This window comes from Zootermopsis nevadensis, unplaced genomic scaffold (genome assembly GCF_977971745.1).
Source record: "Zootermopsis nevadensis isolate Lab colony 2312 unplaced genomic scaffold, Znev_1.0 Znev_ptg000002l, whole genome shotgun sequence".
Taxonomy (NCBI): Eukaryota; Metazoa; Arthropoda; class Insecta; order Blattodea; family Termopsidae; genus Zootermopsis; species Zootermopsis nevadensis.
The window spans coordinates 13,799,721-13,826,098 of NW_028259134.1; the positions used below are offsets into that span (position 1 = coordinate 13,799,721).

Sequence of the window (26,378 nt, forward strand, 5' to 3'; positions counted from 1 at the left end):
CATGAAGTCATTTAGGGCACATTTCACATAGAATTTAAACTGGCAGAGAATCAAAATGTGTAATATATCACAAACTACTGAAAAAAGCCTGCTAAAAGTCAACAGAGAATGACTTCTTTAATATTTTGTTACTTTATGCCCTTTCTTCCTTTCCTTTTCCCTTTCATACCTATATTATTTTTATAAGTACTTCTAAATGCTGTCTAATGGTAGCAGAACTTGTAAAATAAAATATTCTGCCTTCTAGCATCAACAATGAAGACTTGGTCAGTCATGTATAATATACACATATAGTCCCAAATAGTATCCTACTATATACAGCGTCAGACCCCATATCCAACACCCCAAAATCTGTAAGGACCTAAAATCCATATTATTTCCTTGCGATTTCTTCAACTCACCACCATGTGGGAGTGGTACCACTGTCAACAGTCTTCTTACCACCAGCAGAAAGAAGCTTGCTTGTTTCCATTGTTAAGCAGTGGATAGCATAAATAGTGGGCTTTTACACATTTTTTTAGACAATTAAGATAATACCACCTCAGATTTTAAAGATTTTTCTATGTCTCAGAGAAAACATATTGTAAATTGTAGAAAATCATACCTCAACAAAAAAAAATATATTTATTCTGACTGTCTATATCAAAATTTCTCTGCATAAAGATCCAATATCAAGAAAATCTAACAAGCCTTATGCCCCAGCTTGAGTGTAAACAACAGTGATTGATGCTTGGACACAAGCAATTTCAGTTTGTTTTCAATATTCCATTAATATTTGCATCAGATAATTAAATCATTTATTTTGTTGACTATATAAACATAACCAAGTTCCCCCGAACTAATTTGTTTGTATACAGAATTGATATTATTCCCTGGTTTGAGACTTGACTGATAATCCATTCAAGATTCTACTTTATTTTCTTTAACAAATGGAAAATCATCTTGATTACGGTTCTCTAACACATACAAAATTGGTAAGTCTGTTAACACCATAAAATAATTTGAGTAATATCATATATAGGCACTTATAATGTTCAATTAAATGCTAAGACTGAAACAATAGTAGCATAGATTGTTCATCTGATGATTTTGATGGTAGTAACAATTGAAAAGACAGAACAGTCTTTTGAAGTTAGTGTTTCCTAATCTTGTTATGTAATGGAATACAAGCAGAAACTTTTTATTTAAACCATTAAACACAATCTTATATAAAAGCATTTCACTGTGTTATTTTAATATTATATAGCAATTAATCCCTACAACACACTTATTTATTTCTTAAAATTAAATGCATTTTGATGACACGTTTTGGGATTATCATAACATTTTTAAGCAAATTTCCTCCAGTGTGCCAACTAGAGAAAATTTTCCTGAAGATGGTATGTTAATCCCAAAATATGTCACTAAATTAAATTTATTTTAAGAAAAAATAAGTGTGTTGAAAGCCTCAATTACTATATAATCCAACGTTAAGCACATTTATGTTAGTCAAGCACTAGCACAGAAATTCAAAATAATGATTCAGGCTACTATTCAAACATTTAGGATATAGTACTTCACCAATCATATAAATGCCTCTGTATTTTGCACCTTAATAGTGGATGCTCATGGCAATTTCTTGAAAACAATTAATCATAACTAGAATAAGAAGACAAATTCTGAAATCTGGAAGGTACAAGGTATTTTGTATCTTCACTCATAAAAAAATTAGCATTGTAAGCAATAAAAGTGAAAAGAGAAGAAACGCTAAGAAGATGAGGATAGGGTAGGATAATCAAGTTGTAATTTTATGTTATGGAGTTCAGCAACCAATTTGTGAACTACCAGAGTAAGAAGTTTGAATTAAGTTAACATGTTATAATATCCTTGAGCACCAAACTTCTGAAATTTCAGGAGACTCAGCAGAGCTGTATTATAAAAGTAATACATTTTAAGGTAGAACTGAAGATGACCAGCATACTTGCACAATTATAATACCGTTAAGCCAGGTCAGAGGAATGGAGGAACATTATATTTTGAGGATGTCCTAAAATTTGCATAAATTTTGAAAAAAATTATTTAATTTGTTAATATTTCATTATTTTTATAATGCTCTCACTTAGTTTATTTGTATTCTGATTTATCCAAAATGATATAACATATATGTGTGCATTCCTCTAAATTTTCATGAATACATTAAAAAGTCACAAAAGTGTTCACCAAAAAAATTATTAACTCTAAACATATTGCCAGGAAAATAATTTAAAATTAATTAAACATTAGTTCATTATATATATCACAGACCTATAATTTTATTTCAATTTTAAAATATCATTTGAACTTAATTCTTTGTAAATTACAGAAAATATTTTTATGTTGATCTGAATACTCCATGTACTTAGTATAAAATACCTAGTAACTCAATGTCCAGTAGTTACCAGAAATGTTGAGAGTATAACCAGCCATACTGTGTTCATGACAACACTGATTACAAATACTCAGTTCCAATACACAGAGGAAAACTTCTCAAAAGAAACAGAATACTGATACATATATATAAAATTCAGGAGCAACGCCTTCATTCCGGGTCCTCAACCTACCCTGAAAAGGAAAACTAGTCATGTTGAAACACAGCACTGCCACCTATACCTGAAACAGTTTTCCTCTGGTACAGAACAAATAATCAGTCAAATGTCCTCCAAATTAAATCATTCTTTCTTTCTGTCTTCACATAATATTAAAATATATGAAAACACTAATTTATATTTGTTACTTTTAGTATAACACAAAATATGTATATGCTTTATGTGTGTTATATTTTCAAATAATAAAATTACTGCAAGCAGGGGAGGAAATTTATTTTTGTGAAGAACTATAAATTGTGAACACATTAGTCACATTTTGAAAACAATAATAATGTAATTTTTAAACACATGACAAACATCCTACAAATGTGAACCATTAACTCTCTCCTTGTGGAATTTCAGAAGGAAAACATTCTTTGTTTTGTTTATATTTGCATCATAACTTACAAATTAATTTTGATTAAAGTGTAAAAAAATTATGGCAAAAATTTATTTTTGCTTCTAATGACAAATATATATATAATGAGAAACAACCAGTTTCAATATTATCTATCTCATTCATTATACAAGCAATGTTAAAATGTAACTGAACATTTAATTCAACTTCAAATTAATAAATAAAAACAATTAATCAGCATTTAGTACAAGTAAAAATGTGATAAGCTGGGTAGCGTATAGTGACTGACCACAGACTGGATGACCAGGGTTCGATCCCCAGCAGGGGCATAGAATTTTTCCTCCAGCCTCCTATCCAATGGATACCAGGGTCCTTTCCCAGCCATAAAGCACAGCCGGGATGTGACAATGACCCCTCACCCCATCTAGTGTCAACGTTAAAATGAGTAGGAGTTTTACCTTCTCTCCCCACAAGCACATACATGGCATATAGCAGGACAGCTTTACTTTAATTTTATAGGTGAAAATGTTCTGAGGACATTTGATTCTGGTCACAAGCTAATATACTATATATCTAGCACTGTTTAAATTGATTTACAATGAAAATATAGTTACAATGCAACATCACCAAAGAAAATTGGATGGTCATATTGTTAAAATTTCAATTTATAAATCTATAAGCAACGTGAATAATATAATTTAAGAAAATATTCAACACACAAAATACTGACAGAGTTATGGTACTTACAATATTTATCAAACAGAGACATTTAGTGAAAATTTAGTTTTTCTGAGAAAGTCTGTAATCTAAAAAAAGTAGAACTGTAAGAGAAATCACACCTTAAGACAAACTTCTGCATATTACATGTATTATAGTAAATTTTACATTGATAGTTATAATTCTAACAATACAACCATATTACCTCTCAGTCTGATAGAGATGTCTCAGTAGATCAACATTGTAAATGCAATCTAAACAAGCCTAACATTAATTAATCTCTACCTTCTAGTTAAAACATTACAACACGTTCATGTGAATTCAGGTGATTATACTATTCTTGTACATGAAAATGGTGACAACAGGATTACACAAAAAACACTATTATTGAGTTATTGTTACATCATTCTGCTTGGGAAGGTATGAGGGGAATTATATGCACACACATGCATTTAGAGATGGTTAACAAGGCAAGCAAACAAGCAAGCAAGCAACTGAAATATGGAGAACATTATTTACATACCTGAATACAACCAGTGCAACTCAAATATACTATTATATCTGCTCTCAATATACAAGTGCCTCACAAACTTAAATATAATGAATTGTTAAACATGTGTACTTTAAATTGATGATGTGACATTTGAGGTTCTCACTGCAGGGAAGTTTATGATGTCTGTCCTTAGGGTTATAACACCATGTAAACTTGTAGGTAGATGGAGACAGTATGTTCTTCTAAAACATGAAAATCTACCTACAAGATCACATGGTGTTATAACCCAGAAGGCAACATCAACATTAAAATGGATGAAATTCCTTCAATGGATTACATTTTGAATCTTGCATTTTCTGTTTCATTTCCTTTATTTATTGCCTTCTCTTTCTTTCAGTCTCCCTCCTCGGTATTTTTTTTTTATTTATTTATAATCTGTGAATAACTTTTGCTAGTATTTTGTGCTCCCTAACCACATATATGATAAATAAGAATGTATAATTTAATGTAACTAAGACAGTAACATAAAGACATAAAAAACACATACGTCATGTGCCCAGAGTACGATTTTAACTCACATCATCATAAATAAATAATTTAAAGCAAACTTTACTCCCCTATGATTAAATTTCCTCAATACAACACACATATGCACGTTGCAAGCAAGGTCATTCTATGTATGGACAATGGGGCCCTGGACACAAATGTCACATAAACCTCAATATTATGTTGATTATACCACTACAGCAATTATGCCAAGTCCTACTTACCAAATTAAAAACTTATTTGCCACCCAAAAGCATTTGAAGAAATAGTCCCATTTAATATAAGCATCACTGTTCCACAAAAGGTTAAAGAATATTTTGAACATATGAGTGAAATGAGTGAATATTAGCTCTGAATGAGGAGTCTGTTCCATGGAGTTAATTAACTTTTAGGCTATAACAAAAATCATTTTCCAGTGCTTTGAGATAGTGAATAATTTTTAATTCTGTACTTGAAGGGGTAAATCAGCTGGGATACAGACATAAATGGGAGAATAACAGTAAAATGTATCTTAAAAAATATAGTATCAGGACATGGACTGGATTCAAATTCTTTAGGTATATGCTCCTGTGAACACAGTAATAAACCTTCAAGTTCCATAAATTGCTAGATATTTCTGAACAGCTAAATAACTATCAGTTTCTCAAGAAGGTGAATGATCAGAGAGTTATGTATATAATTAATCAGTTATTATTAAATGTTTACCTCTCAATAAGAAACATATAGAAATGTTTATACACTGCCATTGTAACATCTATGATTTCAGTACTCCACATAAAATAAATTGATAGCAGGAGCCTACTGTCAAAAATCTTAGTCTTGATAATCAGTAACCTTACTAAGATTCAAACTGATTAACTCCAGTACAGGTCCAAACCTTTACCACTACAGCAACTTACTTGGTCTCTGAAGACTGCTGACATACTTAATACTAATAACGTTAACGTTAATTCACAACTACCTTCCCACCAGTTTACTACCAAATAGAAGGCTTTCACTGATGACAAAAAAACATGCCAGGGTGACAAATGGTGACATCAATATAATATTTTATTTTTTTGGAAAAATAATGGAACAGAAGTTACACTGAAGGCTATTAGACACGTTCAAAATGGATTACAATGAGTTAGAAGAAAAGCAAGACTCTTAAAATTAATATAGATTATAAATTACATAATATAAAAACACTGGACTCAAATTTAGAATTTAGGACATGAATACAGAGATAGTGTCATTTATTGTTCAAAGTCTCAAACAGGCACCATGCAGGGCCCCATTTTCCCATGTGTGAATAAGTTACTGGCTGCAACTGAATATTTCCCTGCACCATTCTTCTAAGTGCAAACACAGAGCAACTGTTTAAATATAAAGCACACATCAAAACGCCATTAACATCTAATTTTCAAAATTCAGTTGTATTAAACTGAAATTTCACTTGTAAACTTAAGCATACATAATGATTCAATACTTACTCCTCAATAATATATCTCAGAGATTATGAGTCGCACTGGTATCCTTGAAAATATGGTTACCACACTTGTAGAAACCAGGCAAATAGCATACCAAGAACATGCATAAGATACAAAAGGAATCATGCATACAGATCACATATCAGTAACCAATCTCTTTCCCCAAGAAGGAATCAGGATGCACTGCAAAGTTCAAGTACAGCACAGAAAATTACATTATATACACAGACAAAGAAAGTGTGCAACAGAAAGTTGCAATAGCATAGAAAATATTTTGCATTTTTCACCAGCAATGTTCCTTAGAATAAGACTATCTGCCAATCATCAAAAGACACAAGAGGATGCCTGTGTGAAAGCACTCCCTTCCCATTATCAACCTTTCCTATCAACAAACTCATAGGAACATAAATATTTCACGTGGTATCATGGCTACAGATTCTAATATATGTTTGTAATAAAATGAAATAAATGTCAAGCCACTTAATGTAGACTTTTATTTGCTCTTAGAAAAGTTCTTTAATGACAGCATATATCAACAAGTTCCCCAAAAGAACTAAAAAATTTCACACAAATTTAAATTTAAATAAATCTCATATTTTAAAAATAAACCTTCTATACTAATAATAACATTCACAAAATTATTTTGCTATCAATTTCATGCCCATTCAAAAGGTAGTTACAATAATTTATTTCTAATAAAATCTGTACAACAAGCTTCAGTGCAAATAAATGTAAATATTTATCATTAAAGTAGTCAAAAATTATCTAACTACAAAATTTGCCAATTTCATGTACATGTAGTACACAATAAGACATTTTATTTAAACTTCACTCTGGCTTATCAAGAAGAGACAAATTTTTTTGCAACTCAAAACTACCATTAAAAGGTTATTTAGAAAGAATTTATGTTCTCAACATTAATTTGCTACAGGAAATATTATCTGGATTCTAAACTGTTCCTTTTCATGTCAGTGATGAAGGCCAATGGATGTATATTCATGGACACAGAATATTTTAAGACTGAAAAGTCACATGCATACTTGTGTATTTATTCTGTCTGCCTCCAAACCTGTGCACCCTTCATGTCACATGATGATAAATTTAGAAATGTACTATGCTGAAACATAATGATATACAGTAACTTCTGAGGTGAAGAATTGCAATGTACTGATAGGACTTAAATTCAAGCTTGGTCAGAAGTATACTACATACATTATATTTTTAATAATTGTCATCAGATTACAATTAAACTCTCTAAATATTAATATTTTCCTGTGTCCATAAACCTTTCATTAAACAAAGAATACTGAAATGTGAAAGAATATGCACTCAGTCTTATTTTTATATATAATATAGATAGAGAATTCTGAATCTTTGTGTTTATTTCTAAAACATGGAGGATTTCTGAAAGAGAAAATACTTTCAGTATCAGATTAAATGGAAAATGTATCTGAGATTGTTGATATAGCAATGGCATCATAAAAAACAGACTGCCCTTTATACATAAAGACAACTCAGTGAAACCTGATAAAAATAAACAAATATGTAATTATTAATTACATAGCTCTCTATAAATATCAGAAGATGAGTATAATAACAATTTCTCTGCTATAACACATGCAATTCAACTGTTTACATGAGATCACATTGTCCACTGCACATTTGATGCACATATTTCAGGAGTTTACTTACTCCAGTTTTAAGGAATCTGATTGTCATATTGGCAAATTTTAACAAAATTTTCTCCCCCCCCAAAGGTTAAATGGTAATAGTCAGGAAGAGATTTCCAACCCCTTTAACAGCAACTAGTGGTTAGCGTAACTACCAACATGAATACAAAAGCAGAGGTAGCATCATGTATAACCAAGGCAACAAATATGTCACAAACCTCCACATCAGTATTCTCTGTTCTCTGTCCACTTATCTAAGGTTCAATCATCTACTATGGGACATTCAAAATATCCAATACACAGAAAAAGAGTGTTGTTATACACAATCTAAGAGGTCCTACAAGGAAACACATACACAGTGGTGGAGTTAGAGAGGTGATCTGTACAGAAACACCCACAGCTAGACATTGACTTGTTTGCTAGGAATATTTACCTCCATGCCCACTGGCTCGACTATGACGGCCTGCAGCCTGTTCAATGATGTCATTCAGCACCATCACATCTGAAGAAAAACATATAATTCACTGATATAATCAGAAATACTTTCATATGTATAAGAACTTGGTTATGATAAAACACATTTGCATAGAGTCTCCAAGTCATTTTAAGCAAGCTGAATCTTCCAACTATGGCAATAATCTTAAACCTTTATGGCAATAATTAACAAAATTCTGTTCCCAAAAATTCTCCCCTCAATTTCAAAACCAATTACCATAAAAAATATCATTTGTATCTTCCATACTATCTTATCAATGTTGTCAAATGGTGGCAAATGAATATAGAAACTAAGATGGCTGACCTGCCTTGACATGATGGAACATGACCTATGATTACAGTGGAGATTTCAGTTAAGGTACAATTTGGCTGCACGCGACAGAGACAAGCGACCGAGGCAGGTGACAGAATTGCGAGACCGAGACTGGTCGCTTCCTGTCTGCTCTCTGTACAATCGTATGAAGTACAATTACGAGCGCGAGACAAAGACGGGCGACAGAGACAAAGCACAGGAGACCGCTCTCGGACCAGTGGTGTCTCGCGACGGGCTCAGGCAGCACGTGTGTTGTTGAGTAAAATAATGGCAGAAATTAAATTTACTGGTGACCAAGATGAGCAATTGCTAGAATTAGTAGCAGTAAACCGACCACTGACCACCGACAGAAAGATCCTTCTTCACGTCTGGTTTTGAATATTGAACTCATAGGTTTTCTTTGTTTCTTTCGCAACAAATAACACAGCAACACATCATCTTCTTCGATTAACCTTTTTAGAAGCATTTTTGTACTCATTTTTCACAGAATATGTGCACGTATGTCTCAACAAAACAAAGAAAACAAACACTTTGCCGCATGTCTCGGTCGTCACCTCAAAAGTGTGTGGCGACAAGCTGCGATGTGTCCGTCTCCCATCTCTGTCACCTGCCTCGGTCACTTGTCTCTGTTGCGTGCAGCCAAATTGTACCTTAAACCTTCAATTCCATTTTGTGCAATGTTACACTTGTAAAACCATGCTTTTGGTACAAAGTTGGCCTACTTAACTTACCATTCATATCAACCACAGCTGGTGGTTGCAGCTGCTCAACGAATGGGTTATCCGAGTGTTTTGCTTTCGCTGTTCCATCATCGTCAATAGATGGTTCCTATAATAAAATCACCATGGAATTTAACAAATCACTGACTTTTAACATATAACAAACTAAAATCCAAGGCTCTCTGTACATATGCTGATTAATCCATTATTATCTACTTAATAAGGTATATTGCAAGATTTGGCAATCATATTTAAACAAAGACAAAGACATAGGACTACCTGAAAATGATTGAATCAAAAACTGTGGGGAAACTCTTTGGTATTTCAGTGTGTGTACAAGTCCATATTGGCGTTAGAACAGAAGAGAGTAGACATAAAAACCATGCTCATTCTGAACACAGTTACAGATTCTATTCAGTACAATTTTCACATATGCAATAAATCTCTATTTTACATGTAAAATTTAAATATTCGCATACCATGTATTTTCGGTCATCTGGCATGGTGGGTGCAGAATTAGGCACCTGTGAAGGGTTATTCCGTACTGTCCGACCTCTCAATTGGCTCTCTTTTGTCTTTGGCGCACCAAAAAGATCACCATGCGATGTGTAGGATACCCGTGATGTATGAGATGTATAGGAGGAATGCCTTGACCCAAGGTTGGCACAATAAACAGGTACAATTATGGCCCCATTCTCCTCAGACATTGGCGTTACTGCATTTGAGTCATCTGCATAAGGCAGGTGCTCCTGCAATGCAAGCAAAACAAAAACTTAAAACATTACTTCTGTGATGTGTTCATTACTGGTAATATAGTTACAAAATGGCAGGCACAGTACTGAGCAGATTGAGATAATTCAAACTTCATTTAATATTCTTAACAATTTTAGCAACTTCTTATAAAATATGCAATACTTAATACTGATAAAACTGCACATAACTTTCAACACAAAACAATGCTAGCCTTTATATCAGAAAAAGAAAATTTCAATACTTTTGATCCAGAACTATAATTCATCTCTAAATTTAGGTACAAGAATAAACAACTAACAAAATTCATGGAGCAGAGTCCTTCTCGCTCACTCATTCCTCACTCACTCACTCATTAACTCAGCTGGTCAAGAAGTTACATACCTTTTATGAAACCAAAAAGTTTATTATTTTGTTCTTTAGAGCCAACCACTGGTCCCTACCCCTTGCCAAATTAATCCAACCCACCCCACACGAACCATACTTTACCAAGATCCATTTTAATATTATCTTTCCATCTACACCTAGGTCTTCTGAGTGGTATACATACCCCTTCAGGCTTTCCAACCAAATGTCAGAAGGTACAAGAAATTAAAACCAGATTTGATACATTTTGACAAGATAAAATATTTATGAAAAACTGGACACTACGTGTAGCTTCTATGTTCCAAGGCAACATTATGGCTGTTTATGTGTCCATCTCCTTTAAAAACTGTTACTTAAAACAAAATGCACAAAATTAAAAATTAGAAATTACAACAAAATTGACAAAAGGAATTGTCATGTTCTAACCCTATTCAATCATGTATGTCATTACAAAGCAATGTGACATACAGTATTAGTGAATAACAAAGATACTTCCAAACACCTAAAAATTCAAAAACCTCACACACATTTGCTTTCCAGACCTGAAAATAAATATCTTACTTGTGCATCAAGGTATGTAGACAGAACAAGAGGCTTTCGATCACCACCTGGTGGACCCACAATCCTCCCACGTCCATTTCTAATTGTATACTGGTGACTGCCACGAGAACCTCGGCGCAAGTTAAATGGTGAACCTGGTAGACTCAGGCTTGCCTGAAATATTTTCAAGAATGGCAAAGCTCGCCAGATGAGGAATGTGATACATGAAATAGTCAAGAAATTTCCAGTAAAGTCTAAGCACTGATATATTAAACAGAAACCAGAATCGCTTTTAAAACTCCATTCTGTAAATTCAAAACAAGCAATACAATCTGTTTAATGCATGGTATTATATCACAGAGGTCAACCCTCTACAATTTCTTAAGACAGAAGCAGACTAATTTCTTCTAACCCTTCATATCATCAAAACTGAATATGTACAGCCAACAGCAAAACATTCTCTTCATTAACATAATTTCTATGGTCTAAAAATGAAATTCTCATGTAAAAGTGACACAAAGTATATGCTAAAAATCGTTATTAGCATCAATATATTGCTTATTTATAATTTATATAAAATACATATTATAAAAAGCACAAAGCTAGAACAAGGTTCAAATAGGGATACATAAAGCAACTTATATTGTGCTTGTATTTTGACAGAATCCTACACCACTTAGAGTAAATACTCAAAGGAATCAGGAAGCAACGGTTCAATTTCTTTGTAATTACCAAAGCATTCCAAATTTATAGTGAACAGCTAAAAAATAATCCTGCTTTGTAATGCCATGGCCATGATTACTTAATCATAATCAAACCAAATACATTTCATTCTGGCATATGAAACTGTACTAAAGTTGTCTTTCTTGAACAACACATAATTATAAATACATACATATAACATGTTTGCAGTCTTTTCCATTTCCTTTTATATTTCAGGAATGTAGCTGAATTGTAAGATTCAATTAATCAAATTATGTTTATATATCTCATACATTTTTCAAAAACATTATGTTACTTCTGACATGCCAGAGTTTAAGCATAAATTCAGTCAAATTAATCAAACCTCCATATTTAAAATATATTCACCATTTTTAAATGTTGCCATGAAGGAAACTAAATACAGCCATGCAAAACATATAAATAAATAATAAAAGGATCTAACCAAATGCCGATGTGATAAACTGCTTATGGTATGGAACAAGGCCTTGGCAGAACCACATTTTTAACTTAGAATGATTTCAATAAGATTTAGCTATGTAAAATAAAACAGAATAGAGTACATACAAGTGTGTTTTAAGTCCTGTGGATGTTCTAAAGGTTGACGACTACTTTAGTACCTGCATAGTTGACTGTACAAATCAGTAATTTAATTCTAGAAAATCCTCTGATGTGAAGCTGCCATTAGAACTGTATGGTGCAAATGCTTATGTGACAACTGCTCTTCACAGCATGGGACCAATCATTTTATAAACTGCAGAAAACACATACCTTCACGAGGTTTTCCTGGTATGTAAAAGTAAACTGGTTTTTAGTTGCAGTATTTGAATCTCTGTAGTAACAGTGAGGAACCTTAAGAAAAGAAAGAGAAAAAATCTCCTTCCAAAATATATTCACACACACACTGTTTTTCCCTAACAATATTCTTGTAAATAAACACTCCAAATATCAAACATAATGTGCTGTTGAAACACACATTCTTATTGGCTTTCATTGCAACAACAGCTGCTTCACGCACTGTACAGTAAACAAAAGAATATTTCTTCCTTTACGAAGTGCCAATGTAATGAATGACAACACTACAAATGAAAAGAACAGAAAATTCCATCCAAGGGAAACAAACAGCATGCTGCAAAACTGGTGTGATTTCTTTAGTGCTTTTCAGGATTTCTTCACATAAACAGATTTTATTAGCTGTTACAGCAAAGTTGGACTAAAAAATTTCATATTTCACATGTAAGTAAAAGTTACAGCATTGTCCCATAAAATTAGATAAAATCAAATGTAAAGAGTGTACACGATGATAATTCTGGAGTGGAATGTGTTAAAAATTATATAAAATGAGACAGGAAATGGGAACATTTTAGATTCAATTAAAAGGGACAGACTGAAAGCAAATGGAGTGAGATTAGCTAATGTAACTGAGTGTAAAAGAAGGGTGAATTCTATGCATTTCTTAGAAATGTCTATAAATAATCTGTAGGTAACAACAATCATATAATCATAGCATATGTAGTATGACTGTCCACAGAATTTTGAAGAAATATTCTAACTGGATAACATTCATCTTTCTTTACAGTTACCTCTGCAAATGCATTATTATTTTAGAACAACCCCATGACAAACATCATTACAAACAACATTCTTGTCACTGTCGGTCTTCTTGGTTTTAATGCCATGTGAATCTGTAGACAGACACCAGTGTTTCAGAGTATACCACTCCCATCTTCAAACCGTGTAAGTTCTTGAAAATTAAGGCAGTATGGTCCTCCAATCTACCTACAAACCCAAATGGTGTTGTGACCCATACTACCAACACTGACATCTTGACCACCATGGGAACCTCAAATCTCAAAGAACAGTCTTATTTCATTGTGATTATATACAGTAATCACAGTAAAGCACAATAGTTATAAAATGAATTTGCTTATGTCTTCTACATTGTAACCATTAATGTTTCTTTGTGTAAAGCTTTACAAAACTTGACAGTAAGCAAATTAGGTAGTACTTTAAAGTAAAAACTGCCTCTAGATTTTAAATTAATGAATGCCAGCTTTTGATACTCTCTTACTAATAATGTAAAGCAGGTGAGGTGGATGAAGAAGACCCTCCAATGTAAAGGTTAACCAAAATCAGACCAACAGTTCTCAACTTACACAATGGTATGGCATAAAAATTTATCTTGTTATTTTTTTAAAAAACTCTTTTAGAGAAATTATAATGGGCAAAAAATGTTTTATTTATTTTTAACTACAACTTTTGTTCAGAAACTTTCACTCAAGTAAATATTTAGTGAATTATGCTCAAAATGCTTGTAGAAATATGTAGAACTTGATGTAAAGTATCTACTATTGTTGTCCATTTTTAAGAAAAACTGGAATTTGTCCATAAACGTTTGGTAAAATCCCCCAATATAAAGTTTTAAAAAACACATTTTTCATGTTATTAAGTGTGGGCAGATTGAGGGTTACCCAAATACACATGACAGAGTTAAAAGGCACTTCTTTGCAATTTTTTTATTGTGAATGCACCAAAAACTCTACAGCCCTTTAAATGTGACAACAAAATTATTAGAACAGATAACATCGTATAAGCCAAGGATGACAATCAACTTCTCAAGCCTAGCCACACAAGTATTTAGAAGGCATTTCTCATAACAGAATAAGTATCATTATGGAAGCACTAAGGAAACCACTTAACAGTTTACTTTTATATAAAGTTGTAAGAATAAGGACAAATATTCCAAATGAATGTGAACTTCTATTACAAACTAAGAACAACACAGGCAGAAGACACAGATGTAAAAGCCAGTGTAGAAGCTTAGGATAGCAAACATTACCTATAACGGGTACCAAATTTGCCAGTATCCTTAGTGAAATTGAATGATGCAAGCAAATTTTCAACACACAAAATGTTGGTGGACAGGAATCAGTGTGAGTGAAATACACCAGTTCTTCATTTACAGCTATGTGCCATAATGCAGTTGGTCTCAGACAGTTTTAAGTGAATCAGTAGAAACTGTATAGAATTGTTCTATATAAATCAAACATGTTTTCACTTCAAGAGTAGGAAAGCAAGACCTTACCCACCAATTTACAGGCATTTCCTGACAAGTAACACTTCAATGCAAATAGGAAAGAAACTGAACTTAAAATATTCTTACTTTACAACACGAAACATTTCTTGGAAAACATTTACAAGGGGGCCTGGCAAATTGTTATCCTTTGATTTAACTCCAGTTTTGTAGTGTGGCGGTGGACCCTCATCTGACTTCTTGACCAAAATGTTAAGCGTAGACACTCCATTGTTTCTTTGTAATACAAAATTTTAATTTCTTTCTTCACTGTTACTTTGAAGGCCCAGTAAAATAAATCATCTTTCACTTTACTATCATATGTTCAGTTGATAGCATGTATGCCTATGGTATGGGCAACCTGGGTCCTCTCTGAAGCAGGATCTTTTTTTTAAAATCACCAGATGTGTCATGGCTGTCGAAGCCATAAAATGTTATTTGTTTTTAAGTTCTTGCATTACTTACATTCTTTTATCTTCATTCACACTTGAGAATGAGAGGAAGGAGAGGAGTGCAGTTAGGCTTCTCAGCTTTTGCTTCATCAGGACTATTTCATCAAACACAGATTATGCTTGCATCTAAGTTCAAATTCACCTTCCATTACATTTCTCCATCTCACCCATGCACTACATGTCCCACCCATCTCATCGTTATTAATTTGATAATCACAATAAAAATTGGTGAAGAGTTCACAAACTATTAAGCTATCATAATGCAGTTTTCTCCAGCCTTCTTAAGTACAAACATTCTCCTAAGAACCCTGTTGTCAAAGAATGTTTTCACTTCACTTAATGTGAGATATCAGTTTTCACACCCATACAAAGAACAACAGGTAAAAATATTTCTAGTACCATTTTTGGGTAGAAAATGAGAAGACAAAATACTGTGAATGGCATGGTAGCATTTACAAAATTTAGTCTGCTCTCAATCTCCATGAAAATGCAATTCTGATTTCTTAATGTTGTCCCAAATACTTGACCTTTTCCACACTTTCAAAGGATTTATTAGCTACCTTTATATAGTAATTTTGCCCTGTAGTCTGGTGGAGAGATACAGACTTAAAGTTTTCTCTGTGTTTACTTCTAGACCAACTTTCTTACTAACATCCAACATAGTTTTTGTGATGTCTCCCATTCAATTCCAATCCCTCTTTGTTTCTTTGCACCTTCCCAATGGCACAATCTAAAGCAAAGTTTAACAGTGATAAAGCATCTCCTTGCTTCAGACCATTCTGAATAGGAAATGCATCAGATAAATGTTTATCTATAAGGACCTATCTACAGGTTCCATTTAAGCACATGTTAATTAGCCAAGCTAGTTTCATTTGCACTGAATTTAAAGAGAATGTTATACAGTATTTCAGCCAAATTGAACCATATTTTTTCATGAAGTCTATAACTTGCTTGTCTAGGGTCAGCTATAAATAGAAATTTCTGCTTGTTCTTCAGAGCACATCAATGTTCACTTCATCACGTTCAACACCCTCTATTTTTAAATGGAATATTGCTAAAATGATTATAAATTCTCAAACATTTAAATCAAAGTACAGAACACTCAAAAGTGTTTGAGACCAGCCTAAAAAGAGCATGAATTTTGAAGAAAAGTTACATCCATGCTGATGCCTGGTCACACTAGCATATGCACCATTCTACACAACTTAGCCGCCAAAACTGCATAGTATAGAAAAGAAGAAGCCATATGTATTAAGAATATTATAATCTGCTGCTACCTGATATTTTACACATATAAACAACACGTGTCTCCATTTACAACATATAAAACAACATGCTCCATTAAGGTTACATGAAACAAGGCTGCAATATATACTAAATTATGAGGTAGATAATACACACTGCAACATTAACACATTTTTAATTGTTCTTGTATGGTTTATGTAATAAAAATTTGTTGCAAGGACATGTCTGTTATTATTCAAACTCTAACTCATAATTAGGTGTGTCAATCAAAAAATGAACTGACACAACCAACATTCTCTGCATTATAAAAGATATTTTGCTCCAAATTTTACAATATACTTGTATAATGAAGTTCAGTAAACTTTCAAGTTGGTACAAAAGAACTTGATCCCAAATATACTGCTTAACTTTGATAAATGAGGTGTAACCTTCTGTTCTCTTTTCTATCATACAGAGACAGGTAAGGAGATGCATAAAGAAACACATATCAGTAGACCAATTTTGCCTAAATATCTCAGTTAATACACTCATGAATAAATTAATGGATTGACTTCTTTCAAAAATACGAAATTATTCAAGCATAAGCCAAGAATTTACTGAAATTACTTTCCATAAATATGACAATATAAGATTTGAACAAGTGTACCATTTTACCAACAATAAATGATTTATTTATAATTCAGTACGTAAAATTCAAAGATTCTAAATGTCTGCTCGAATATGAATATCGTCATCTTGGTCTACAGAAATACTGTGGAATTTGTGACTCAAAACTGAAGCCAATTTTAAAGGAGTATCTTGCTTAACACAACTACATTAACTTACAAATCAGTTCAGTGAAGAAAAACACACTACAATTGAAAGCCAAAAAATATATGCAATTCAGAGACATATACCAAAATTACAACTTAAACCAGAATTAAATAATACACACCCATAAGCAAGAACACAGAATTTGACACTAATTACACATATGTAACAAAAGCAGACACAGGTTACATGTATTCCTTCATCTGTATTGTTAAAATTGTAATTCTTTCACAAATTGTTCTTCAAATGGAAAAGCATACGAGCATTTTGTTTGAAATGTCCATTCTACATTACATGTTGCACCATGTTACATGTACAATGGCTATACCAAAAGTCATGAGCATTTCTTGGATTACACAAATTTGTACCACATATGGTAGAACAATTGGTAAAATCAATCGCAATATCCATCCTCTACAATACGAGTACAGGTCCAGTGCATTCACACCAGTAGCAGTCACACAATCCACTCTCACAAAATGGCTGTCAACGATGTATTGTTTTACCAACCTACAGTAATTATTTTACATATGAAGGAAAACAACTTAACTACAGACAGATGGAAACACAAACTGCCAAACAACCACACTGTGGATAACTGAGAAGCCCACAACCGAACACAATGGGCAGAAAGTTAATACGCATATCAAAATTGACCAAAGGATGAAAGCAAAACGTCAGTGAAACTTGGCATAGAACACCACGTAGTACAGGATAATTTTTGATATCAGGAAATTTAGTCCTGCTGGGATTTCATCTTGCTTATGGACAACAACAAAAATAAAAACATGGATAGTCATCATAGTTGCTTAAACAATGCTGCCAAGGATGGTGACTTCCTGTTCAACAACCTGACTGGTGAAAAAAGCAGGTTCCACCATTTAAGCTCGGAAATTAAATGACATTGAATGGAATGGCATCACATGACAACTCTAAAAATGAAGGAGGCCAGAACTGTACATTCGGTTGGCAAAGTTAAGGAAACTGTCTGAAACTGTCTTGTCCAATACTGAAGGATGCATAGCAGTTGACTTTCTACTGTAAGAGGAAACCATCAGTGGCTTGCTACATTCAGATGCTGAAGAAACTGCAATCTCTATTTCCATACAAGCACCAGGTGAAGATTACTGTCATTATTCAACACAACAATGCATGACATCACAACGTGCATCAGAAACAATTACAAAGAATAGCTGGGATGATCCTGCATCCACCATAGTCTGGACCCCTCAGATTACCACCTATTTAGGACACTGAAAAATCACGTAATAAGTCAGCATTATAAGAATGATGACACATTCCAGGACTTTCTGCATAATTGGTTGCAAGGTGCTGGAACAGTTTGCAGCCAAAGCAGAGTGATCTTCAGGCTCAAACAGTACTGGCAGAAATGTGTAGATAAACCTAGAGATTTTTAAGAAAAGTGATTGGACACATTTAGGTACTACTGATAGCATTCTTTCATATACAACTGATTCAGTGTACAATAAACATGCCCATGACTTTGGTATGACCTCCATATTTAGTAAAAACTTCATACAATTAAATGTTAAAAGAAATTGCAATCAACAAAAATGTTATTCTGCCACCTGACTCCAAAAACAAGCATTAGTGATTTATAAACAAACGACACCAGAAGACTTGCATCTGTTTCAATATGTTATTTGTTTAAAATCTGTTATTTAGCCTAAGTTTTATAGCACCTACATGTTAAGTTTCAATTGCAAGATCTTCCTGTTACACTTAGAGTAGCTAAAATATCACGGCTACTTAAATTTCACAAACATGTAGCCAAAACAACTTTAATATTTTATGATAATTATAGTGGAAACATATTAAATGAAAAAATCTACAAAATATAAAATATTTGCTTAATCAAAACCTAAATTATCTGTCTGAAACACTTTTTAAAGAAGGTATTTTTTTTGTCATCCACACATACATACATGCATATATATCTCACCACATTTCTTTATTTTAATTATTTCTTCACATTAGAATTAAATATTATTACAAATTATATGACATCAAATACACCAACTACAGTACAGAACCAGGAAGAAAGAGTGAAGTCGTTGATACTTACCGCACTCACCTTGCGGACCATACTTCCATTGGCTCCAGCAATTCTCCCTCTGTGCTCACTTACTGCGTCCCCTCCTTCACTACGAATGCTCATATTTTCTCTCCCATTATCATCATTCCCTTTTGCCTGACCCACAAACAGTTCGTAACTAAGGCATGAACTCCCAGAAGGAGACTTGACTACTTCTGCTGATTGTTGAGCTGCATGTGCTAACTTATCAGCATGTTTTGCCTTTTTCACTTCTTTAGCAGTAGCTGCTTCTTCTGCATCCTGAAACATTACACAAGTGACTTATGGACATACACTAAAAAACTACAGAATTGGACCAGTATTCAATTCCTAGCAGAGGCAAAAGATTTTTCTGCTAGGATACCATGTCTGGGACCCAACCAGCCCCCTATCTAATGGGTGCAGAGGGTTCTTTACCAGCAAGTAAGTGGACGAGACATGAAGCTGACCAATCACCTCTGTCTAGTGCTGACAAAAAGAATGAGTGGAGCTAAACTGCAACTCCCCAATACATCTTCATGTTGTAATGCTTAATAAGTACCATGGATAGCTTTACACTTTTAATACATTATTAGAACTGCTCTTTGACAACTTTGATATTCTTTTATTTGTATAATATAAAATAACAACAAGCCAACTGCATGAAAGAAGAAAAAGTTTTCACTTCATTAGAGTTTGATCCCATGACCCTATGCATATGAGTTCTGTATGCTACCACAGAGCTCACACACCTTGTCACATATTAGTAATGATTTGCATTACTTAAAGAAGACGTTAAGACCATATTATTTGTATAGGCAGAAACTGTTGTCTAACTAAGATAACTGATACATAGCTTTCATTAATAATTCATAATCTGCATGTGTGTATTCTGGTATGGATTATACCTTTCAAGCCTTGTTTAGTTGTTCTTCATTGTTATCCTTAAATATCTCAGTTTTAGTACCTATGAATAAATTATCCTGGCTTCCATCCCTTCATTTGGTTCCTGCAACCTAATTAATGAGGTTATATTGCAATAACTTTCACCTGGCCTAACTACATACTTAAAAACACTATGTTACTTGCCAGTCACACTTGAAAGTATCCACATTCCTTTCTGTCTCATATTTTGACAGATCATACTATACAGGAGACTGTGTTCCATTCATACATGCACCTTGTACTTGGAAAAACAAGATAAACTGGGGAAAATAAGCAAGTCATTTATGGCACTATAACAGCCTATAATGAAAACAATTAATTTAACAAGGACCAAATGCAGAAAATATAATCATTTGTGTAGCTTGACTAATATAGAAGTAACACTTACCCTTAAGGCTTTCTCTTCAGCTGCTTCTTCCTCCTCAGCCTTCTTCTGCAGTTCATCATATGACATGGCAACAATGGCCAAAATCAGATTGACAAGATAGAATGAACCCAAGAAGATTATCACAATGAAGAACAACATATGCCATGGACCTGCTGATCTCAGAACCTGTTGAAATTAATATATGAAATTTTACCTTTAGTATCAGGATTTTGAACAAATTTGTTTCATGGGTATATCAAATTGACAGACATAACACTTCAAGAAAAACTTGCAAGAAGAAATGATACCTGGAACAGGAAAATGACTAAAATTCTTAAATTGCTCAATTATCTTACCAGCTGGTAAAGGTTCTCCCAGTAATCCTGTGTCATCAGTCTGAAGGCTGACAGGAAGGCCCAACCGAAAGTGTCAAAACTGGTGTAACCATAGTTGGGATTACCACCAAACCCTTGCAGGCATGTGTAACCTGGTGGACACATACTGGAAAAGATAAATAAGCACCCCCTTACTAACAAATTATTCACATGAATGATTAAAACATAAATGGAAAGATATACTGAAAACCAAATTATAATTTCCAAAACAAGATTCTCTGAATCTTATATCTCTTTTCAGTTTTAATGTTCCTTTACTGCCTCCTTCAAATTAATTTTTATAGAACTAACCAACAATCAAAATACTGAATATAAATTGACAAACCCAATTAACAGTACAGATTTTTCACATATAAACTGCTGGTTCCTATTTATTTTCAACATACATAACATTAAAAGAATGTTTCAAATAAACATTTTGTCTTAATGAGACATATTTTAAATACCAATTTTTTGTGTAATGAGTTATATTTGATATATTTTATAAAGATCAATTTTATCCTCATTTAAAGCAGAGGTAATAATGGAACTGTACAGGCCAAAACCAACTTAGTTTGATAACATTCAGCATTCACTCTAGATACTACATTTCATCACACCAGTCAAGTATTTTTGGAAATGAACATAAATTGATGGAAACATAGACCCTCTCTGTCTACTTCTATTTTATGTACTTTGTCCAAAGAATGAGTACAAACCTATAATATGAAGGGACAATCCAGGTACTGGAACCCCTAATTCATTTAGTGGTTCATGCTTCCTCTTCTTGCCAAGACATTTTCACTTCAAGCGTGTTGTCTGAAAACCGAGCCTCCCCACCTATTCTGTTTTCCCACAATTCATCATTTTTCTCCTGAACTCTCATCCCAAATCAATGGTACAGTGTTGGGGACAATATTCAAGCACGAAAAGTTTTCAGAGTAAAACATAATAGCGGCCTAGACCCTGGCACTTCTAATGTAGTTGAGGGCTAATGAAATGCCTGAAAATGAATGTCTAATGGGGATATGGGGCTACTATGAAGCCAATAGTTGAATTTAAAGAAACAACCTGTGACAACAGTATCAGCTGCACCCTTGAATATGAGGCTGAAGTCAGAAACTTACCCAGCTCCTGATGAATTTCCACACAAGGGATAATCTGGTGCATCTTCCGGTATATACCAGTTTGCTGTAACAGTTATAACATACTTATATTTTAGAATCACAATTTTAAACACACTTAGACCCAGCCATAAATAAAACTATTTTGTCATGTAGTAAGCTTTTGCAACCATAGTTTTGGATATACCCAGAAATACTAATTTTCAGTACAATTATTTTGTAAATATTGCTCAAACTGTTCTCTATTAATAGCATACTGCAGAATAACCTACCAGCTGTGACATGAACTAAAACAAATGCTAAACTTTATACACCACATTGGAAATTTATAACTGTAAGTAAGAGAAAAAATTACATCAGAATTTTCTGATCATGCCTTTGGGTAATCATGGAGTCAAAAGTCACTTTGTAAGATAAGGCTTTCCTTGATTGTCTAGTTTTTAACCTTACACTTCAAGAATGCCTTTCACTTGTTGCAAAGTTAAAGTAAATAATTACAAGAAACTGTACTATGTGAAATTATCTATCTGAGAAATCACTTCTATTTAGAGCAAAAACAAACAGCTGTATCAGATGCATATTTTTCCATGTAGAAGAAGAAAAACTCATGATTTTTAAAATAGCTGACAACAGCACTAAGCTCAATCAGGTATCAATGATTCTAGTACATTAGAAAAATGGCAAGCATAATCAAAAATATACAAAATCCCTAATGTAGTCGTTACCACATATGATTAGTATTCATCTCAGTTTGATCCAAAGTGCTGGCACTGATTCAAAATTAAAAACAAAAATATTTCATTGGAACAGAACCAATTCCAAAAACATATTGTATGTTAAATATATCTCACATATCATCATAATCAGCACAATCGCTGTATCAATGTATCACTGTTATACGAGTATAATCAAATAATAGTATAGTAATAGCAATATGTATTACTGTTTGAATTCAATGGGTAAAATGTTTAACTAAAGGAAGAGTATGATTAATTACCATAAGCAATTAATTAAACTTACTATCATTACTGCAAAACTTGAACCAACTTTCATCTGTTAAATTCCCCCATGAGCCATCTGTAGGGAAGTTCTTGACGCACTTCTGTGTGAGGACACCCATATAAATCTGGAGCCCCATTAAGGCAAACACGGAGAGAGAGAACATGGTGAGGATTATCACATCACGCAAGTTCTTCACAGATTCGATCACAGCACCAACAATAGTCTTCAAACCTGAATACAAGTAAAATAGTTGCATGTTTATTACATGGTCATATTTCTAACTAACATTAATGTCTGCATGTTCAGTGATTCTTAGTTTACTTACTGATACTGCTTCAACCACAGTAATACGTTGATCAATGATATAAGCTGGCAGACAATAAATGCTTCATGACAAATTTTAAAAGTGATTTAAAACAAATAATCACCTCGAGAAGGTCAACAAGTCAGTATTTCACAAGGCCTCAAGTCATGCTCCTTATTAGTAGCCCATACAATCAGTAAACTGTAAAGAGGATGCCCCCACCCACCACCTATCACATCCAGTCAAAAAAAAAAAAAAATTATGTGTACCCCATGCCCTGTGGCCTGGAAAATATAAAAGAGTTGAATAGAAAATAATTCAGAAACACACCTCCTTCATATAAGAACAGTTTTCAGGCTCTGTCAACAAAAGATGAAGTACAAACTGACTTCTCCTGCTTGTGATTGATACATATTTTCTCAAGAAACCCAAGCAGATCGAGACTACTATTTTCTTATCTAACTGAAATTTTCAGGAAGAATCCTTTCCAGTATCTGTAAAGGATTAGAATAATAAAACTGTTGGTTTATTTGATTTTTGCATCCACACCTCACCTGGAACAATAGCAACAGTCTTCAAAGCTCGAAGCACCCTAAATGTTCGCAAAGCAGCCAGGTTTCCTAGATCTATCCCCATGGTTACATAACTGCAAATAAAGATTACAAAAATCATAAATACATATTACTGAACACTGGCAACTGCTTAGTTTTACATATAAAATTACTCACTCGGACCTGTGAATGAATTTTTTTTTATAAAAACATCTTTAGTTGTTAAGATTTTGCTCAAGACAGCGTTAATTACACAAAACATCTAAAATGTAGTAACTTTGTTGCAAATACAGGCAATATCTTTATATACAACTACTGGGAAAGCAATGACATAAACAAACTATTGTTCATGCATATTTCAATAAAGGGTACAAGACAAAAAGATGGCTATCACAAATCGATTTCAGAAGTACTGATGATTGTATATCACAGAATGAATTCTTGTTCTTGCTTCCTCTTGATCCAGCTTTCATTTCTGGTCCCTCAAAAGGGCCACTTTTTTTTCCTCTTCTGTCCCAGCCTTCCTTCTTCCTTAAATAATTTAAACACTTGTGGACCATCTGTAACATAGAAGTCTCGGTCTCCTTCTGCCCATTCTTTCATTCCATTTACACTCCTTCAATCTCCTTCCCTCCTCTCTCCATTCTCTTAACTTTGTCTATCCACTGTGTATACGGTCTGTCCCCAAGTCTTCTTGCAATCATATTCATTTACAATAATATTTCTTGTGTTTGGTGTTCTGTGCTCATCCCTTCTGTTCACATGTCCAAACCATTTCAATCTACTCCTTCCTGGTACCTCAAAAAGAATCTTTCCTATTGGTCTAGACATGGCTCCATCTTCCCTCGCCATCTCACAGTTCTGACTGGTCAGTTCACCATGACCTGATCCATCTCCTTTCCCTATACAAATTATCTACTTCCCAATCCTCCTCACTTCAACCCTGATGATGAAAGAGGTATGTTACTCTGAAATGTTGGCACACAGCCAGAATACTACACAGTACAACAACCTTAAGGATTATTTATGTTCACATTACTGAGAAAACATCAAATCTTACAGGTTTCACTGCAATATAAATTATTCAAATCAGTACAATGATTTAATCTTCTTTCTTCTTTCATATGACACGAGATAACCGTGAACTGCAGTTTTTTAAGTTATACTGCAAACATTATCTAATGAGGTATACTTTAGTGTTACCAAAATAAGCAATAATGTAATAACTTGAAGAGCTACAACTAGGAACTACATCTGCATAAAACATTTATACTAAGCTATAGTTCTAAATTATAAATCTCTCATTAATAAATACTAGTTCATATCAGTGTTCCACATTTCAAATGCACATTTATAAACCTCTATCATACAACACTGAAAAAATTAAACTGTTGAAAGAAATTATCTACAGATCATCTAATGGATCATCTATGGATCAATCTCACATCACTACTCACGCTAAAGCTATTACTATGAAGTCCAGCCAGTTCCATGCATCTCTAAGGTATGTGAATGGCTGAAGTATGAACCCTCTTGCCATCACCTTAACGGCCGACTCAAATGTGTAGATGCCAGTAAAAATTACTCTGAAAGAGAATGTCTCTGTGTTAGGCCTAAGCTAACTACCACAAAAACATACTATAAAGATAAAGGGAACAAGCACAGTTGGTGTGCAATTTGTGTTGTGGCAGGTATACTGAAGCACTACAATGATTTAAAATATGTAACTCAAATAAAGAGTTCTACAGCTCCTCAAAAACAATCAATACAGAATAAGCACAATACATATTTGTGTTTCTTATTACACTACCAGAACTACAATACATACTGTGTTTTAGAATGAAAATGAGGACACAGAAGATATTTAAAAGTCAACAAGAACTAAGATAACAATTTCCAATTAATATACAGCCCCCTGAATATTGTTTCCAGATATGCTGCTGTATTTCTAGGCAGGATGGTTGAGGAAGAAACAATAACATAACAACTTCCTCAAAGAATATCACCATTCAAAATAGGTAACCAGGAATCATAATTTATATTGATATTAAGTTTCACAGCCACAATTTTTTACATGCACACTCAATAATAAACATACTACATAATTTTATCTTCAATAATGACTTTTATGTCAGGTTGCAATTAAGTCTATTTATGAGCTATAAATAAAGTGTATAAAATGGTATGTCATTTATGACTCTAAATGTTCATAGCCTGCAGGCCTTTCTTCTCTAATGCAGTCAGAAGAGGCCATGAAAATGTGTGAGTGTGTTTGTACAGATGTAAAAAGTACAAAGT

General features: G+C 33.4%; 1 protein-coding gene across 17 annotated transcripts in view; it reads right to left on the minus strand.

The window, feature by feature from the left end:
• Nucleotides 1-26,378, minus strand: part of para (sodium voltage-gated channel paralytic) — an 87,314-nt gene that overhangs the window by 48,836 nt on the left and 12,100 nt on the right. For 10 of the 17 annotated variants that reach the window (XM_022077971.2, XM_087350178.1, XM_022077975.2 and 7 more), the window contains 12 exons: nt 25,538-25,666; nt 24,084-24,175; nt 23,244-23,456; nt 22,227-22,290; nt 21,082-21,226; nt 20,747-20,911; nt 19,426-19,695; nt 12,531-12,611; nt 11,061-11,213; nt 9,863-10,132; nt 9,396-9,492; nt 8,290-8,358 (listed from right to left, as the gene is read on the minus strand). In XM_022077971.2, the coding sequence (XP_021933663.1) occupies nt 8,290-8,358; nt 9,396-9,492; nt 9,863-10,132; nt 11,061-11,213; nt 12,531-12,611; nt 19,426-19,695; nt 20,747-20,911; nt 21,082-21,226; nt 22,227-22,290; nt 23,244-23,456; nt 24,084-24,175; nt 25,538-25,666 (1,748 nt within the window). The remainder of the gene's footprint in view (nt 1-8,289; nt 8,359-9,395; nt 9,493-9,862; nt 10,133-11,060; nt 11,214-12,530; nt 12,612-19,425; nt 19,696-20,746; nt 20,912-21,081; nt 21,227-22,226; nt 22,291-23,243; nt 23,457-24,083; nt 24,176-25,537; nt 25,667-26,378) is intronic. The other 7 variants (XM_087350173.1, XM_087350160.1, XM_022077966.2 and 4 more) reach the window with 1 other exon arrangement.